Below are 16,749 nucleotides of genomic sequence, written 5' to 3'. Positions count from 1 at the left end.
AAAAAAACCCAATAAATAAAACAAAATAGATAAATAATAAAGAACCAAGAAATAAGAAGGAAAGTTCTCTAGAGTCGACGTCGAAGCGGGTGAGGCGGCGCTGCGGCTCTCTCCTTATTTTACCTCGTGTTGACCTATTTTCATGGGGTTTTTGGTGTTTTTTTTTGTGCTTGAGGTGTTACACGGGTGTTGGGGTATTGTTGTTGAGGTTTATATTATGTTTATTTAGCGGGTTTAATGTATTAAAGGGAGAAAAACATTCTTGTTGGGTTATGGGTCTCATGGCTCCATTTTTATGGGGTATTTCTGGGTATTTTTGTGCTTCAGGTGTTGGCACATAGTTATCATGTATTATTAACGTTGTATTATGTGGATTTAGTTGTTTTGGTTATGTATAAAGGAGTATAATTATCATCAAGGGGAAGCGCTAAACCCGTAGGATAGCGCGTGGGGGTATTAAGGTTTAATTCGAGGAACTGGAGCACAGTTTCCTTATTTAAGCCTAAATATCTTCCACATCCCCCCCACCACACAGGCGCTGCATAATCCTACGGGTTTAGTGCTCCCCTTTGATTATAATGAAGCAGAGATCCAATTCCCTAAATCAAGAGCCCTTCACCAGGATCAAGGAACCTTCCCTGAGGGATAAAGGTGTATTAAGAGTGATGGGGCGAGATTTTTCTCATATCCTCCAATTTTCTGTTATTTTTGGGTATTTTCCTTGTGTATTTGTGGTTATATTGTATATTTAGCGGTTTTAATAATATATTTAGTGTACAAGTGGAAGTATAAGGTTGTGGGGTGAGGTAACGTTCTTATACTCCATATTTTACCTTATTTTACCCTATTTTACCTTATTTTACCTTATTTTACCTTATTTTACCCTATTTTACCCTATTTTACCCTATTTTACCCTATTTTACCCTATTTTACCCTATTTTACCCTATTTTACCCTATTTTACCATATTTTACCTTATTTTACCCTATTTTACCCTATTTTACTTTATTTTACTTTATTTTACCCTATTTTACCTTATTTTACCCAATTTTACCCTCTTTTACCTTATTTTACCCTCTTTTACCTTATTTTACCCTCTTTTACCTTATTTTACCCTCTTTTACCTTATTTTACCCTCATTTACCCTTTTACCTTATTTTACCCTATTTTACCTTATTTTACCCTATTTTACCCTATTACCTTATTTTACCCTATTTTACCATATTTTTACCCATTTTCTTGGGTATTTGTGTTTTTTTTATGTTTGGATGTTACACAGGTGTTGGGGTTGTGAATATGAGGTTTTACTGTGAGGTTACACTCCAACCTTCATATTTTCCATTATTTTTGCCTATTTCTCTTGGGTATTTGTGCTGTTGGGGCATCGTTGGGTTTATATTGGGTATATTTTTTTTTATATCTTATTTAAAACCATACACAAACATGAGTCACAAGAAAATTCAAACATATATTGTACTGAATGAAAATCCTGACATCGGATATTGAAACAATACCTATTACCATTACATTGTTAACATTATAACGACTATAACCAATACTATATCTGATGCCGAAGCTTAGACTGTCCTAAACTAAATACATGTGTATAAGTTAACAATAGTAAAAATGCAACATAATTCTTCATCAAATTAAGCATTCTATCTCTTAATTAGCTCGGAATTGATATATGTACAGCACAATTATCCTTCATTTTTCTTCTTTCAAATTCCTTCTGCTCTGAACACAAGAAAGGAATATAGAATAAGAATGGACCTACATAAATTTAGAAACCTCACATGCAAACCACTGCACTAATCAGCACAGGTCTGTTGATACATCCCTCTCTTTATGAGAATACGTTCAAATTTTTTCCAATAAATTGCTTGCCATAAAAACATTGAACCACCTTGTTATAATAAATAGTCTTGTAATGTCAAGAAGCATTACACCATTATCATAAGTTATACCATCTACCTAAGCCTAGTATTCCTACTACAATATGATTATCGTAACAAACCATAAATTTACCAAAAACCCACTAACTATTCTAAATCATTGATGTACATATTTACAACGAATAAAAAACAATAAAAAGGAAATCCCACTCTTCTCATTCTAAATATTTCTGACTGTCAGTTCTCCTACATGTGCTAAACAAAGGTCAATATTTCTGACTGTCAGTTCTCCTACATGTGCTAAACAAAGGTCAATATTTCTGACTGTCAGTTCTCCTACATGTGCTAAACAAAGGTAAATATTTCTGACTGTCAGTTCTCCTACATGTGCTAAACAAAGGTAAATATTTCTGACTGTCAGTTCTCCTACATGTGCTAAACTAAGGTAAATATTTCTGACTGTCAGTTCTCCTACATGTGCTAAACTAAGGTAAATATTTCTGACTGTCAGTTCTCCTACATGTGCTAAACAAAGGTAAATATTTCTGACTGTCGGTTCTCCTACATGTGCTAAACAAAGGTAAATATTTCTGACTGTCAGTTCTCCTACATGTGCTAAACTAAGGTAAATATTTCTGACTGTCAGTTCTCCTACATGTGCTAAACAAAGAATTTTAATATAAAACATACTGACATATTTAACACATTCACATCCACCTTCAATTATAATGATACCTCCATTCAAACCAAGAATAATGCATTCACCTGTATTAACTCCAAGAGTACAGAATTTTTCCGTTAACAAATCTTAGCAATATTCATCATATTGCCTCCATCGATAAATACATTGAAAGGAAAAAACAACCTTAAAATATCAAAACTACCTATTTTCTAATTTACACCATTTAAGTTGTGCTTTACATAAAAACTCTGTAATTAAACTGAAAATAAAGATCTTTTTAACATTTACAATGGAATCAAAATCATTAAAAACACCTATAACATATTTGAATCTCATTGAAAATTTTCATCATAAAGTCCTTGAAATGATTTATACATGAAAAATAATATGCAATCGTAGTGCAACACACTTCCAAATGATAACTGTGTAGTACCTGAAACCCTCGGGGCAATAACCCTATTGCCCCTAGATATCAAAACTCAATTATACATCCATATAAACAGCTCTCCATGCTCACACCCATTCTAGGAAAATAGCCCGTTGTATCCCCTTACCCACTTTGCAAATCCCATAAATCCCTTAATGTGAAATTTCGATAACCCTCGCTAAAATCTCTCTCCCATCTCCCTCCATACTCCCCTTTATTCCTACACTGTGTCCTATAAAAAGTTGCTGCCAACGCATTAATTCTTGCACGCACGTCCGTCTCCCTCATAGCCCACATCATATATATATAATCCGTAATCATATACCCAATCGCATTCTCAACCCTTTTATTCACCCCAGTTATATCTAAACTTAAAACCCTCAAGACCTGCAAACCCCCTCCCCCCACTAACCTTAAAACCTTACCCATCCAAACCCTTATAAGTTCAATACAATCACAAAAATACACTATGATAGTCGCCAATACTCCACAATCCTTGCATTCCCCATCCTCTCGTATCCTCTTATAGAATAAAACCATTCCTGACGGCAAGATTCCATGTAAAAATCTATACATAACTTCTCTGACTTTAGGTTTTAAACGCAATTTGTTTAAACGCCCCCAAATATTACGCCAATCATACATCGGATAAACTCCTACCGCCGCTACCACAGCCTTACCATCTACCCTATCACGATTTCTCAATTTAATATGTGAAGGATCCCTCACGTTTATGAAGACCCGTAACATTGCCTCACCTATCATGAACTCCCTACCCCCCCCCCACCACCGTCGCATATCCTGATGTATCCTATGAAGACCGTCTCCTTTCGCCCCCCCTCCCGCTTATAACTACGTTTTAAATACATACTTATTATCCTCTTTTCGACATCTATAAGACCCAGCCCTCCACGGCCAACCGGGAGTGTGACAACCGCTCTACTTAACCATTCGCTCCCTGTTCCCCAAATGAATCTAAAAACACTTTTTTGTAGCCTTTTTAACTCACAACGAAGTATCGGAAATATTACTGTAACATGCCATAGTTTACTATATAATAGCACATTCGTTGTAATCACCCTTTGTTGCAAACTTAAATTAGCAGCTCTTAAACCACTGAGGCGCTTCAGAACACTATCAACGATACGCACGGAATATATTTGTTGTGCTAACTTGATATCACTTACATAAACGATCCCACATATCTTTATTTGGTCCACCCTTTCCCACCTTTCAGCAACCATTCCTTCCTCACGTGACCCTTTTCCAAGATTCATATACTTTGTTTTCCCCGTATTAATCATCATGCCAGTAGCCTTTTCAAAAACTTTCACTAATTTTTCTACCCGTAGCAAATCCATGTTTTCTCTCGCCAAAATCGTCGTATCGTCGACATATCCAACAATGCCTGCTCCCCCACCCCTTACATTACCCATCCCATTTGCTTCCAATAAAACCCTTATCCCTCTATAAAAGGGATCTTGAAAACAAGCAAAAAAAAATTTGTGAAAGGGGACAACCTTGACGCAAACCCCTTCCCATCTGAATTCGATCTCCCAACCTCCCATTCACCTGCACACGCAAGGTTGCCTCCTGATACATTAATTTGGCCCATGATATAATTTCCGACCCAAACCCCTGCCATCTCATGATCTTCCATAACGTCTCCCGTTCCACACTATCATATGCCGCCTCCCAATCTATAGCCAATACCCCCCCCCCTCCCAATCTTACTCTTTCTTCAATAAAACTTATAATCATACCGTGACCTTCATACATAGACCTGCCCGGCACCCCATATTGTCCCTTGTCAATCACTTTGCCCAGGACTTTTTTTATTCTGTTAGCCAAGATCCTTCCAAAAATTTTATAGTCCCCACATAATAATGAGATTGCACGATAATCTTTAACCGTTAATGGCTCGCCTTTAGGAACTAGGACGACCACAGCCAACCTTTGTTGTTCCCCTAAAACCCCATCCCTCTTCATTATATTGAATAAACGTACCAAAAACCCCTTTAAAACGTTCCAATTTTGAAGATAAAAGTCGCTGGGCAACCCATCAATTCCTGGCGCCTTACCTAATTTCGCCCCAGATAAAGCCTCCCAAGTCTCACACTCCGTTATCGGCCCTCCCAACATCAAACGATCATGCTCCATCAGCTCACACTTCACAAACCTACCGATTGACTGCAATGCAATTTCACTTATTCCAACACTTTGCGTTTTCAATTTAACCCAAGCATCAATATACCCACTCATACCCTCCGTCGTCGTCAACACCTGATTCACTCTATACCCCTGCATACCTGCCTGAACATTCAACCCCATTAACTCTATTGCCTTGCGACGTCTGTGTTGATTCCTCAACACACGCCGACGGCCGATCTCCCCACAAAACCTCTTCGATTCCACCCTTAAGCCTTTCCCCATCAAACCTTTCTTTTTGTAAATTTCTTAGATGCTCCTTAATTCTTTCAATTTCTATAACAGGATAATTAGCATTCGCTTGTACATAGCAGTCGTGCAACTGCCCCTCTAAATATCGTTGGAAACCATACTGTAACTGATTATATCTCACCCCTTGACTAATATAATATTCCTTAATTCGCTTTTTGGCTATCGTTTCCCACCAGTTAACCAAAGCCACATCTCCTGGTGCTTCAACCACAAGGCGTTCCCACATATGCCCAAAAGACAAACGACTTTCCTCTCTCTTCAATAACTTTACATTCAATTTCCAAAATGATGGACCCCTCCTAGGCACACCCTCATTATCTACATCCATTACAACTCCTCTATGATCCGAAAAAACCACATTTATCACATTCACTCTCCGCACTGTAACTGCACAAGACACGTACATTCTATCCAATCTCGCCGCATAATCTCGTCTAATGAAAGTATGCTCCACCATGCCCCCCCCACACACACACACACATCCATTAAACCCACACTCATCAATAAATCTCCCAGGAACCCCAAGCAACAACCCGCTCCTCAAGGCTCCACATCTTTTCGTCATATTACACAATTCCAGTCTCCCCCTATTATCGCTACATTTGGTAAACTACGTAGATAATATACTAATACATCTTGTACAAAATGAGTTTTAAGTCGTACATCTCCCTCGGCCGGCCCATATACACATACAAAACTTATGTGTACTCTACCCCATAAACCATCCACCCTAATCACACTCCCCTCCCCCCTTTCACTATGCCGTACTACAAACGGGCTATTTTCCTTTACCAGAATGGCGACGCCCCCTTTTAACCTCGTCGCATATTCCATATACACATCGTAACCAACCATTTCTAACTCATATCCAATTCTGTAATTGTGTTCTTGGAGAAATACCACATCCACATCTAGACGCACCAAAAATTCATTAAACCACTTTCGCTTCCGCTCAGATCTCAAACCGTTAATATTTATTGTCAAAACCTTAGTCAATTCATGGGATTTTCCTTTCGTTCTAGGTATAGACTTTTCACTTATACATTTCACAACACCTCTATCCCTCCTCCCTTTTTTGGGAACCACCTTGATAAACTCTTGTTTCGTGGATTCACAATGATATTGGGTATATATGAGGGACGGAGAGGAAGGTCATTGTGGGGTTGAGGTTATGGTCCTCCCGCCTCCATATTTTATTTCCCATTTTCCTTTGGTATTTGTTTTTTTTTTGGGGGGTTTTGGGGCATTATACAGGTGTTGGGGCATGGTTGTGTTGTCACTGGGGTTTTGTATTGGGTTTAACCCTTAAACGGTCCAAACGTTTATATACGTTTTTTCAACATTTGAAAGTACGTAAAAAAATGTACATTTTTTTTTTACATTTGAAAATGTGTAAAAACCACTTTTTTTTTTTTTTGTTATTTGAAAATATGTAAAAATAAAAATAATTACTTTTGGAGCATTATGGATTTGAACGTCGATCTATTTGGACCGTTTAACGGTTAATGGGGGTTAAAATGAAGGTTTTTGTGGGGTGAGGTTATATTCCACCTGTCCTCCTATTTCCCATTATTCTGGCTTAATTTCTAGGGGTCGGCCGAGGGAGGGTTGGAGGGAGGGGGTAAAGGCGGTTTTGTGTGCGAGGGGCTTGGACTTCCAGCAGGCATGCGTGAGCGTGTTTGATAGGAGTGAATGGAGACAAATGGTTTTTAATACTTGACGTGCTGTTGGAGTGTGAGCAAAGTAACATTTATGAAGGGGTTCAGGGAAACCGGCAGGCCGGACTTGAGTCCTGGAGATGGGAAGTACAGTGCCTGTACTCTGAAGGAGGGGTGTTAATGTTGTAGTTTAAAAACTAGTGTAAAGCACCCTTCTGGCAAGACAGTGATGGAGTGAATGATGGTGAAAGTTTTTCTTTTTTGGGCCACCCTGCCTTGGTGGGCCACCCTGCCTTGGTGGGAATCGGCCAGTGTGTTAATAAAAAAAATAAATGTTTGTGTTTGAGGTGTTGTGTTGGGTATCGTTGTGTTGTTGCTTCTGGTTTATTATTATAATCAAGGAGGAGCGTTAAACCTGTAGGATTATGCATCGCCTGTGGGGGGGGGATGTAGAAGGTATTCAGGCTTATTTCGGGGAACTGAAGTACCGATCCAACGTCAAGGAACCGGTTGGTGGTCGAGTTGTAACCATGTATGCGAGGTGAAAATGGTGATAAATAGGATGGTAGGCCAATAAGTTATTTTAGCTCGTCAATTATTTCTTCGACTCCTACTGTTAGTATAGTAAACCTTAAGGGAGCTAGTCACTCGCTGCCCTCTCTTTGTTTGTTGATCAGTTTCTTTACCTTTACTAGTAATATTATTTTTAATATTGTCTATGAAACCTATCCCTTGGGTATCCTGGTAATATCTGCTGCTTTCAACCCTAGTACTGCAGCCTGGTTGTTTCTCGCACACACACCATACCTCTATAATCTATCGGTTTAAGTCTTAGACAAGTCAGCAATGGCCACCTCAAAGTAAATGGTCCAAGTCGGACCGAAACGTCGTCGTAAGCTTCTCTCTCCTGGTGATAATCGTTTGCGTGGAATACACTCCCGGGTAACATCATTGAAGCTAAAATCTTGCGTAGCTTTAAGAATGGGTGGGACAGGTGCATGGGTGGTTGTGAATTGTGCTTGACTGGCTTGGACCAGTAGATGACTTGGACTGGCCCACCATGGGCCAGTAGACCTGCTGCAGTGCTCCATTCTTTTATTCTTACAAGTTATAGCAGTTTTCTCATTTTTTAGAATTGTCTAGATTTTACTTTAACCATTTTGATATCCACTAATATCAAAATTCCACATAATGTGCTGAAAATTTTTCTCAAAACTCAAATTATTGTTATTATAATCAAGGGGGAAGCGCTAAACCTGGAGGATTATACAGCGCCTGGGGGGGGATGATGTGGAAGGCATTCAGGCTGAATTCGGGGTACTGGAGCACAGACCCAATTCCCTAAATCAAGAGCCTCTCACCAACATCAAGGAACCTTCCTTGAGGGGTCAAAACTCAGATTAGTTTGTGTGAATGATTTAGCCACTAGTCAAAAATATTTTTATATTCGAAAATAAAAGCTATATCCAGCAAAAAAAGTTACTTGTAAGTTTTTTTGGTAGATGTTTGCAACAATTTTGAAAGGAAGATTGTGTGTTATAATGGACTCCAGCCCACTCAGCGATACTCATAGACTACCTGTAAAATACTGTTCTAACGGTCTACTTTGTGTACCTGGAGTTTACCTGGAGAGAGTTCCGGGGGTCAACGCCCCCGCGGCCCAGTCTGTGACCAGGCCTCCTGGTGGATCAGAGCCTGATCAACCAGTCTGTTACTGCTGGCTGCACGCAAACCAACGTACGAGCCACAGCCCGGCTGGTCAGGTACCGACTTTAGGTGCTTGTCCAGTGCCAGCTTGAAGACTGCCAGGGGTCTGTTGGTAATCCCCCTTATGTATGCTGGGAGGCAGTTGAACAGTCTCGGGCCCCTGACACTTATTGTAGTTTTTAATTTAAATGTCAAACCTTTACATATCCATAAAAAAATCTTTTTAATAGTAGGTGCCAGTGGCCAGGCACATTTTAATAGAAATCTTCCTCCAAAATAACAGTTTGCTTGTTGGGATATAGACACTATGCTTAATACAGTACATAATAGTATAGTTCTGACTAGTAGCTGAACCTGGTAGGTTCAGTTTTTATTTTTATCAGTTCATTCGGTTCTTTTCAGTTCTTTACTGAGGGTGTAAGGTAATCTAGTAGTTATTTAAAGATTTACCAACGTGTTAATGGGTGTTAATGTTGCAGTTTAAAAACTGTAGTGTAAAGCACCCTTCTGGCAAGACAGTGATGGAGTGAATGATGGTGAAAGTCTTTCTTTTTCAGGCCACCCTGCCTTGGTGGGAATCGGCCAGTGTGATAAAAAAAAAAACTGATGAAATTAAAGCGCCATTCAGATGGTTATGTTGATAGGTTATCCTTTGCTGATATTTACTCCTGCCTGTAATCTTTTCATCTTAGTTTGCATTTAATGTAATTTCTTCCACAGGTCTCGCCCGCTTCAAGATGGGCGCATATAAATACATGCAGGAGATTTACAGGAAGAAGCAGAGTGATGTTATGCGCTTCTTATTGCGCGTGCGTGCCTGGCAGTATCGGCACTTAAACAAGCTACACCGTGCTCCCAGACCCTCTCGTCCTGAGAAGGCCCGTAGGCTTGGCTACAAGGCTAAAATTGGTAATTTTCAATTAGATATTTTTGAGAGTAAATATTTATGGATTGTTTAATAGTTTTTATGATGAATGTATATGCACCACTCAGAGGCCACTGTTGACACACAAATACCCTTTTTATCTGAATTATATGTTATTTACTTAAAATTAAAGCTTGAAGTTTCAGTTCCCAGATTAATTTTTTAATTGTTTTTTTAGGCTATGTGATTTATCGCATTCGTGTTCGTCGTGGTGGTCGCAAGCGCCCAGTGCCCAAGGGTGCCACATATGGTAAGCCCAAGAGCCATGGTGTGAATCAGCTGAAGCCAACCCGCAACTTGCAGTCTCTAGCTGAGGTAAGTAATTTAATGTGAAGCTTATCAAGTCCTTTTATTACTTACATTTCACCACATTAAGTGTGATTAAAGAAGCTTATGGTCTTAAGCTTAACTTACCCTCTTGACAATGTATCTATGTATCTGTCTTTTAGGGCCTCTCGCATTAATCACTTAAATTTAAATGCACTTGTTATAAACCATGTATCTAGTTAAGTGTTGCTCATCTACCATGTGCCTTCCTCAGTTTCTTCCTTAAATATGTATACATATTCATTTCTGACTAAAGCAAGTAGGTCCCTGTGTTTTCCATCTTCCATTATTGGTTAGGTTGTTTCCTGGATCTCCAGCACCTTCCCTTGGGAATTATAATGGGGGCCGAATGTTTTGTTTTTATGCAGTACTCGTGTCAGTCTTAATGTTTATTAACCCTTTCAGGGTCCGTCCCGTAGATCTACGGCTTTACGTTCAGGGTCCAAACCGTAGATCTACGTCATGAGCTCAGCTCACTCTGATAAACTGTGAGTGGTACATTTGGGCCTAGATATGAGAGAATACATCTATGTAGTATGTGTGCACCACATAAAACAGATCCTGCAGCACACTGTGTATAATGAGAGAAAAAAACTGAAATCATGATTTTTCGATTAAAACAGTGACTTTGCAGTGTTTTTGTATGTTTTTTATAGTTATATTTGTGATTTCTTGGTCTCATTTGATAGAATGGAAGACATATTACAGAAAGAGATGATTTTGATTGGTTTTAGCACTGGAAATGGCTTGAAACTGAGCTCAAAGTAGCAGAAATGTTAAATTTTTGCCGATATTCAAGAGTAAACAAACGACCTCACACGTCTAATACACGCCAGCTGATGGATCTAATATGCATTCACAAATATGGTGATGATATTTATACAATTATTACAATATTGCATAACAGTAAATCTTCTATTTTTTGGTGTGAATAAAAATTCATTATGTGAATAAAAAATCAAAATGGAATTTATTTGTAAAGCCTCAAAACGTAACTAATGAACAGAGGAAATGTTAGTTTAGTTCCAGGAATACCTACATTGTTTATTCTGGACCCTATTTTGAAATTGGAATATTTTGAACTTTGTGTTAAATTGGCCAAATTAACAATTTCCGATCACTTTAATTTGTAGTTGAAACAGTTGACTTGGCGATTTCTTGTGCTCAATCGATAACAGAAGTAATACTAGTGAAATAGCTAAGAATTTGGTTGACTGGAATAATGTAATTGGCCTAAAATGGGAGTCAAAGTCGGCAAAATCGCCGATTCGTAAATATCGCTGACACGTCAAAATTCGCGAGAGCATAATTTCGTCAATTTTCCATCAAATTTCGTACTTTTTGTTTTATTACCTTCACAAAAAGATTCTCTACCATTTCATAAGAAAAAATAACATTTTTTTTTTTTTTTTTTTTAAATTCTTGGACACTGGGGCACCACTTCAGATTTGGGCCTTGGACCCTGAAGGGATTAATAGCCGTGGTTGGCATAAGAAACAAGTTTGGCTCCATGGAGGGGGGGGGAGTCCAGATCTTTGGATCAAGAATCCCTTACTGATATCAAAGTATCTTTTGAGGGGTGTTTCTTAACTAGTTTTTCCAATTGGTTTAAATTCTCTAGTGAGATGAATGTTATTGTGTACATTAGCTCCCTTGAGGATAAGTTGTTTAATTCTCTTGTTAACAGAATACAATAGGGCCCCACTTATACGGCAGGTTAGGTTCCAGGCTACCGCCGGAAAGCAGAATGCCATTTTTTCTACTTACAAATGCATATAAATGCCACATAACAAGTTTACACCAACATATATTATTTGTAGTCTTAATGTAGGGCAAAAGGTGAGCAGTATTTATTGTAAGAAGTTAGGTGTGGGAGGTATGGTAGCCCTCCTGGCCACCCCACCCCCCACATAATATACTACGACGTTTAAAGTGCTCTAGAGTGATAAAATGCATATACAGTACACTCGTTACTTAAAATATTTGTAGTCTTAATGTAGGGTGAGAGGTAAGCGAGACAAAAACGAATAAACGAGAGAGAGAATTAGTAAGAGGACAGAGCTGCAGAGTACTTGTGTAAACAAACGAACGTGTCTGGTTATGGTTGATACACGTTCATACAAACCCCCTTACATTGTGTACAAGTTGCCTCCACAGTGGTACAGTAGAATAAAGAGCAATACTTTCATTCTCATGTAACATCATTTTTAGAAGGAATGATGCTCTGACTAGTTAGTACAGGAGAATAAATAAACAGCAACTCTCCCATTCTCATGTGACACATCATTTTTTGAGTGAATGATATTATCATAAAGAAGCACTAAACCCACAAGGGTCATGGATAGCTATAGAGTGAAGGCATATGAAAGGAATATTTTTCTAGTTAACCCCCAGTAACTGGTGTTTGACTGAACATAATTCTTCTGACACTCCTACAAACTGCTTGGTAAACCCATCTCATATTTGTCAATTTTTATACTGTGGGTGTATTTATGATGTAGTATGTTTATTATATAATTTTGAAAAAAAATATCACAGATTAATGAAAATGTCTATAACAACATAATATACGACATTTAATGTACCCAAGAGATCATTATTATTAATATGACATCAAGAGTAGAGACCTTTAGTGATTTTAATGTGTACCTGCATGCCAGCAGTGTGTAAGTATATTTAGGTACAGGTACACACAAGTATAATTATCAGAGTACATATAAAATATGCAATAACTTAAAACACTTCAAATTTTCGAAAGTTTCCAGACATAGAGGTGTGCTCACTGAGAATGTAAACAAACCGGGTGGGGGCGCTCCGTCTTAGAAACACGGGGAGCCATATGGCAAGTTTTGGTCATAATTTGAAATCGCTGTATTAGCAGAACGCCATGAAGCGGGGGCCCTACTGTAATCAAGTTTTCCCTTTCTGCAGGAACGAACTGGGCGAAGACTTGGTGGTCTGCGTGTGCTGAACAGCTACTGGGTTGCCCAAGACTCTACATTCAAATATTTTGAAGTGATTTTGGTTGACACTCGTCATAATTCCATTCGGAAGGATGCTTCAAAGAACTGGTTGTGCAAGCCTACACAAAAGCACAGAGAAATGCGTGGAAAGACTTCGGCAGGCCGCAAGCACCGTGGTCTGGGACGTGGTTACCGCTACTCTCAGACGAAGGGAGGATCACGTCGTGCTGCCTGGTTGAGGCGCAATACTTTGTCTTTGCGCAGAAAGCGTTAATTATTTTGGATTATAAGAGAAATAAAGAAAAAAATCGATATTTATTTTACTTCTATTCACTTGTACAACATTTTACTATCTTAAAAAGATGAGTAGTATATAATTTGTTAGTCAGCACTATGATCCTTGCAGGTTTAGTGCTTGATTATGATTGTAAAAATGATATAATTTGTTGTACAGTGGTAAAGGAATGGAAGGGTAGCCGAGGTTGCATCAAAAGCCCTTCGCACATGTTAGTGTATGACTTGGGGATTTAGCACTTGCCCATGAAGTAGTTACTTTCAAGGGGCTCTCAATACCTGATTCCCTGCTGTAAGTTTCCTTTTCATAGAGCTTCTCTAAACCTATACCCCTCAAGGAAGGTTCCTTGATGCTGGTGAAGGGCTCTTGATCTAGGGCCCCTCAAGGAAGGTTCCTTGATGTTGGTGAGGGGCTCTTGATTTAGGGAATTGGATCTGTGCTCCAGTTCCCCAAATTAAGCCTGAATGCCTTCCACATCCCCCCCCAGGCGCTGTATAATCCTCCGGGTTTAGCGCTTCCCCCTTGATTATAATAATAATCTTGATCTAGGGAATTGGATCTGTGCTCCAGTTCCCCGAATTAAAGCCTGAATACCTTTACATCCCCCCCCCCCCACAGGAGCTCTATAATCCTACGGGTTTAGCGTTTCCCCTTCATGGACAGTCAGTGTAAGGAAACAGTCCAATGTTTCTAACCTTTGCCGTGAATCGAACCCAGACCCTCATCTAGTAAGTTTATTCAGAAGAAACTTCAACCAGACCATAAGTTTAATTTAGGTACAGGTACAAACAAGTACACTTGAAAAAAATTTAAGTGACTATGTTATACATTGTAACATGAGTAAATTACCTAGCATGACGTGGGGTCCTTACTTTCCATTGGTGGTGCATAGTTGATGTTGACCCTTGCAACCCTCTCCAGGTAAACTCCAGGTACACATCACTAATGATCACAACTACATGTCACTAATGATAACCACATCACTAATGATCACATCACAAATGAACACTACACATCACTAATGATCAATACACGTCCCAACACATCACTAATGATCCCTATACATCAGTACACAACACTGCACAAAACTACACATCAGTACACAACACTACACATCAGTACACAACACTACACATCAGTACACAACACCACATCAGTACACAACTACACATCAGTACACAACACATCACTAATGATCACTACTACACTAATACTTGACGTGCTGTTGGAGTGTGAGCAAAGTAACATTTATGAAGGGATTCAGGGAAACCGGCAGGCCGGACTTGAGTCCTGGAGATGGGAAGTACAGTGCCTGCACTCTGAAGGAGGGGTGTTAATGTTGCAGTTTAAAAACTGTAGTGTAAAGCACCCTTCTGGCAAGACAGTGATGGAGTGAATGATGGTGAAAGTTTTTCTTTTTCGGGCCACCCTGCCTTGGTGGGAATTGGCCGGTGTGATGATAATAAAAATAATAATACACTACCATACATGTCACCATACAACACTACCATACATGTCACCATACAACACTACCATACATGTCACCATACAACACTACCATACATGTCACCATACAACACTACCATACATGTCACCATACATCACTACCATACATGTCACCATACATCACTATCCTAGTCATTACCCTCATCACTATCCTCATTATATTCATCACTACACTTATCACTACCTTCATCACTATCCTGGTCATCAACCTCATTACTATCTTCATCACTATCCTTATCACTACCCTCGTATCATTGTCCTCATCACTACTATGCCTCACCGTACTAATATTGTCATTATTATTTTTAAAGTCCTTAACCTGGACTATTCACACACAGACTCCATTATATAATTATTATACTATCACCTCAACTAAAATCAGTCCTTTCATTTAAAACATAATAATATCTTCTTAAAAATTTTTAAAAATAAAATTTTCAATTGTGAAATTTTTTTTTTTTTTTTTTTCAACAAGTCGGCCGTCTCCCACCGAGGCAGGGTGACCCAAAAAAGAAAGAAAATCCCCAAAAAGAAAATACTTTCATCATCATTCAACACTTTCACCACACTCGCACATTATCACTGTTTTTGCAGAGGTGCTCAGAATACAACAGTCTAGAAGCATACACATATAAAGATACACAACATATCCCTCCAAACTGCCAATATCCCAAACCCCTCCTTTAAAGTGCAGGCATTGTACTTCCCATTTCCAGGACTCAAGTCCGACTATATGAAAATAACCGGTTTCCCTGAATCCCTTCACTAAATATTACCCTGCTCACACTCCAGCAGATCATCAGGTCCCAAGTACCATTCGTCTCCATTCACTCCTATCTAACACGCTCATGCACGCTTGCTGGAAGTCCAAGCCCCTTACCCACAAAACCTCCTTTACCCCCTCTCTCCAACCCTTTCGAGGACGACCCCTACCCCGCCTTCCTTCCCCTATAGATTTATATGCTTTCCATGTCATTCTACTTTGATCCATTCTCTCTAAATGACCAAACCACCTCAACAACCCCTCTTCTGCCCTCTGACTAATACTTTTATTAACTCCACACCTTCTCCTAATTTCCACACTCCAAATTTTCTGCATAATATTTACACCACACATTGCCCTTAAACAGGACATCTCCACTGCCTCCAACTGTCTCCTCGCTGCTGCATTTACCACCCAAGCTTCACACCCATATAAGAGTGTTGGTACTACTATACTTTCATACATTCCCTTCTTTGCCTCCATAGATAACGTTTTTTGACTCCACATATACCTCAATGCACCACTCACCTTTTTTCCCTCATCAATTCTATGATTAACCTCATCCTTCATAAATCCATCCGCCAACACGTCAACTCCCAAGTATCTGAAAACATTCACTTCTTCCATACTCCTCCTCCCCAATTTGATATCCAATTTTTCTTTATCTAAATCATTTGACACCCTCATCACCTTACTCTTTTCTATGTTCACTTTCAACTTTCTACCTTTACACACATTCCCAAACTCATCCACTAACCTTTGCAATTTTTCTTTAGAATCTCCCATAAGCACAGTATCATCAGCAAAAAGTAACTGTGTCAATTCCCATTTTGAATTTGATTCCCCATAATTTAATCCCACCCCTCTCCCAAACACCCTAGCATTTACTTCCTTTACAACCCCATCTATAAATATATTAAACAACCATGGTGACATTACACATCCCTGTCTAAGACCTACTTTTACCGGGAAGTAGTCTCCCTCTCTTCTACACACCCTAACCTGAGCCTCACTATCCTCATAAAAACTCTTTACAGCATTTAATAACTTACCACCTATTCCATATACTTGCAACATCTGCCACATTGCTCCTCTATCCACTCTATCATATGCCTTTTCTAAATCCATAAATGCAATAAAAA

At 39.0% G+C, this 16,749-nt stretch overlaps 1 protein-coding gene across 2 annotated transcripts; it reads left to right on the top strand.

Annotated features, from left to right (window-relative positions):
- On the top strand, positions 1 to 13,355 carry LOC128704690 (large ribosomal subunit protein eL15). Of its 2 annotated transcripts, none has more exons than XM_070079563.1 (4): positions 1 to 89; positions 9,549 to 9,737; positions 9,932 to 10,068; positions 13,012 to 13,355. In XM_070079563.1, exons 2-4 carry the CDS (start codon positions 9,566 to 9,568, stop codon positions 13,315 to 13,317), a joined length of 615 nt encoding a protein of 204 aa, XP_069935664.1. In that variant the 5' UTR covers positions 1 to 89; positions 9,549 to 9,565; the 3' UTR covers positions 13,318 to 13,355. The 2 variants fall into 2 exon arrangements, with proteins under 2 accessions (XP_069935664.1, XP_069935663.1); XM_070079562.1 differs by lacking the exon at positions 1 to 89 and adding an exon at positions 128 to 194.
- Positions 13,356 to 16,749: the final 3,394 nt, after the last annotated feature.

Source organism: Cherax quadricarinatus, chromosome 100, assembly GCF_038502225.1.
Source record: "Cherax quadricarinatus isolate ZL_2023a chromosome 100, ASM3850222v1, whole genome shotgun sequence".
Lineage (NCBI taxonomy): Eukaryota > Metazoa > Arthropoda > Malacostraca > Decapoda > Parastacidae > Cherax > Cherax quadricarinatus.
Note: the sequence above shows the minus strand (reverse complement) of the source record. Positions and strands in the feature narration are given on the sequence as shown.

Coding starts and splice junctions, on each gene's coding strand:
- LOC128704690 (XM_070079562.1), top strand. CDS start 143: ATGGGGTTTTTGGTGTTTTTTTTTGTGCTTGAGGTGTTACACGGGTGT. Junction 195..9,548: donor GGTGTTACACGGGTGTTGGG/GTATTGTTGTTG, acceptor TTTCTTCCACAG/GTCTCGCCCGCTTCAAGATG. Junction 10,069..13,011: donor ACTTGCAGTCTCTAGCTGAG/GTAAGTAATTTA, acceptor CCCTTTCTGCAG/GAACGAACTGGGCGAAGACT.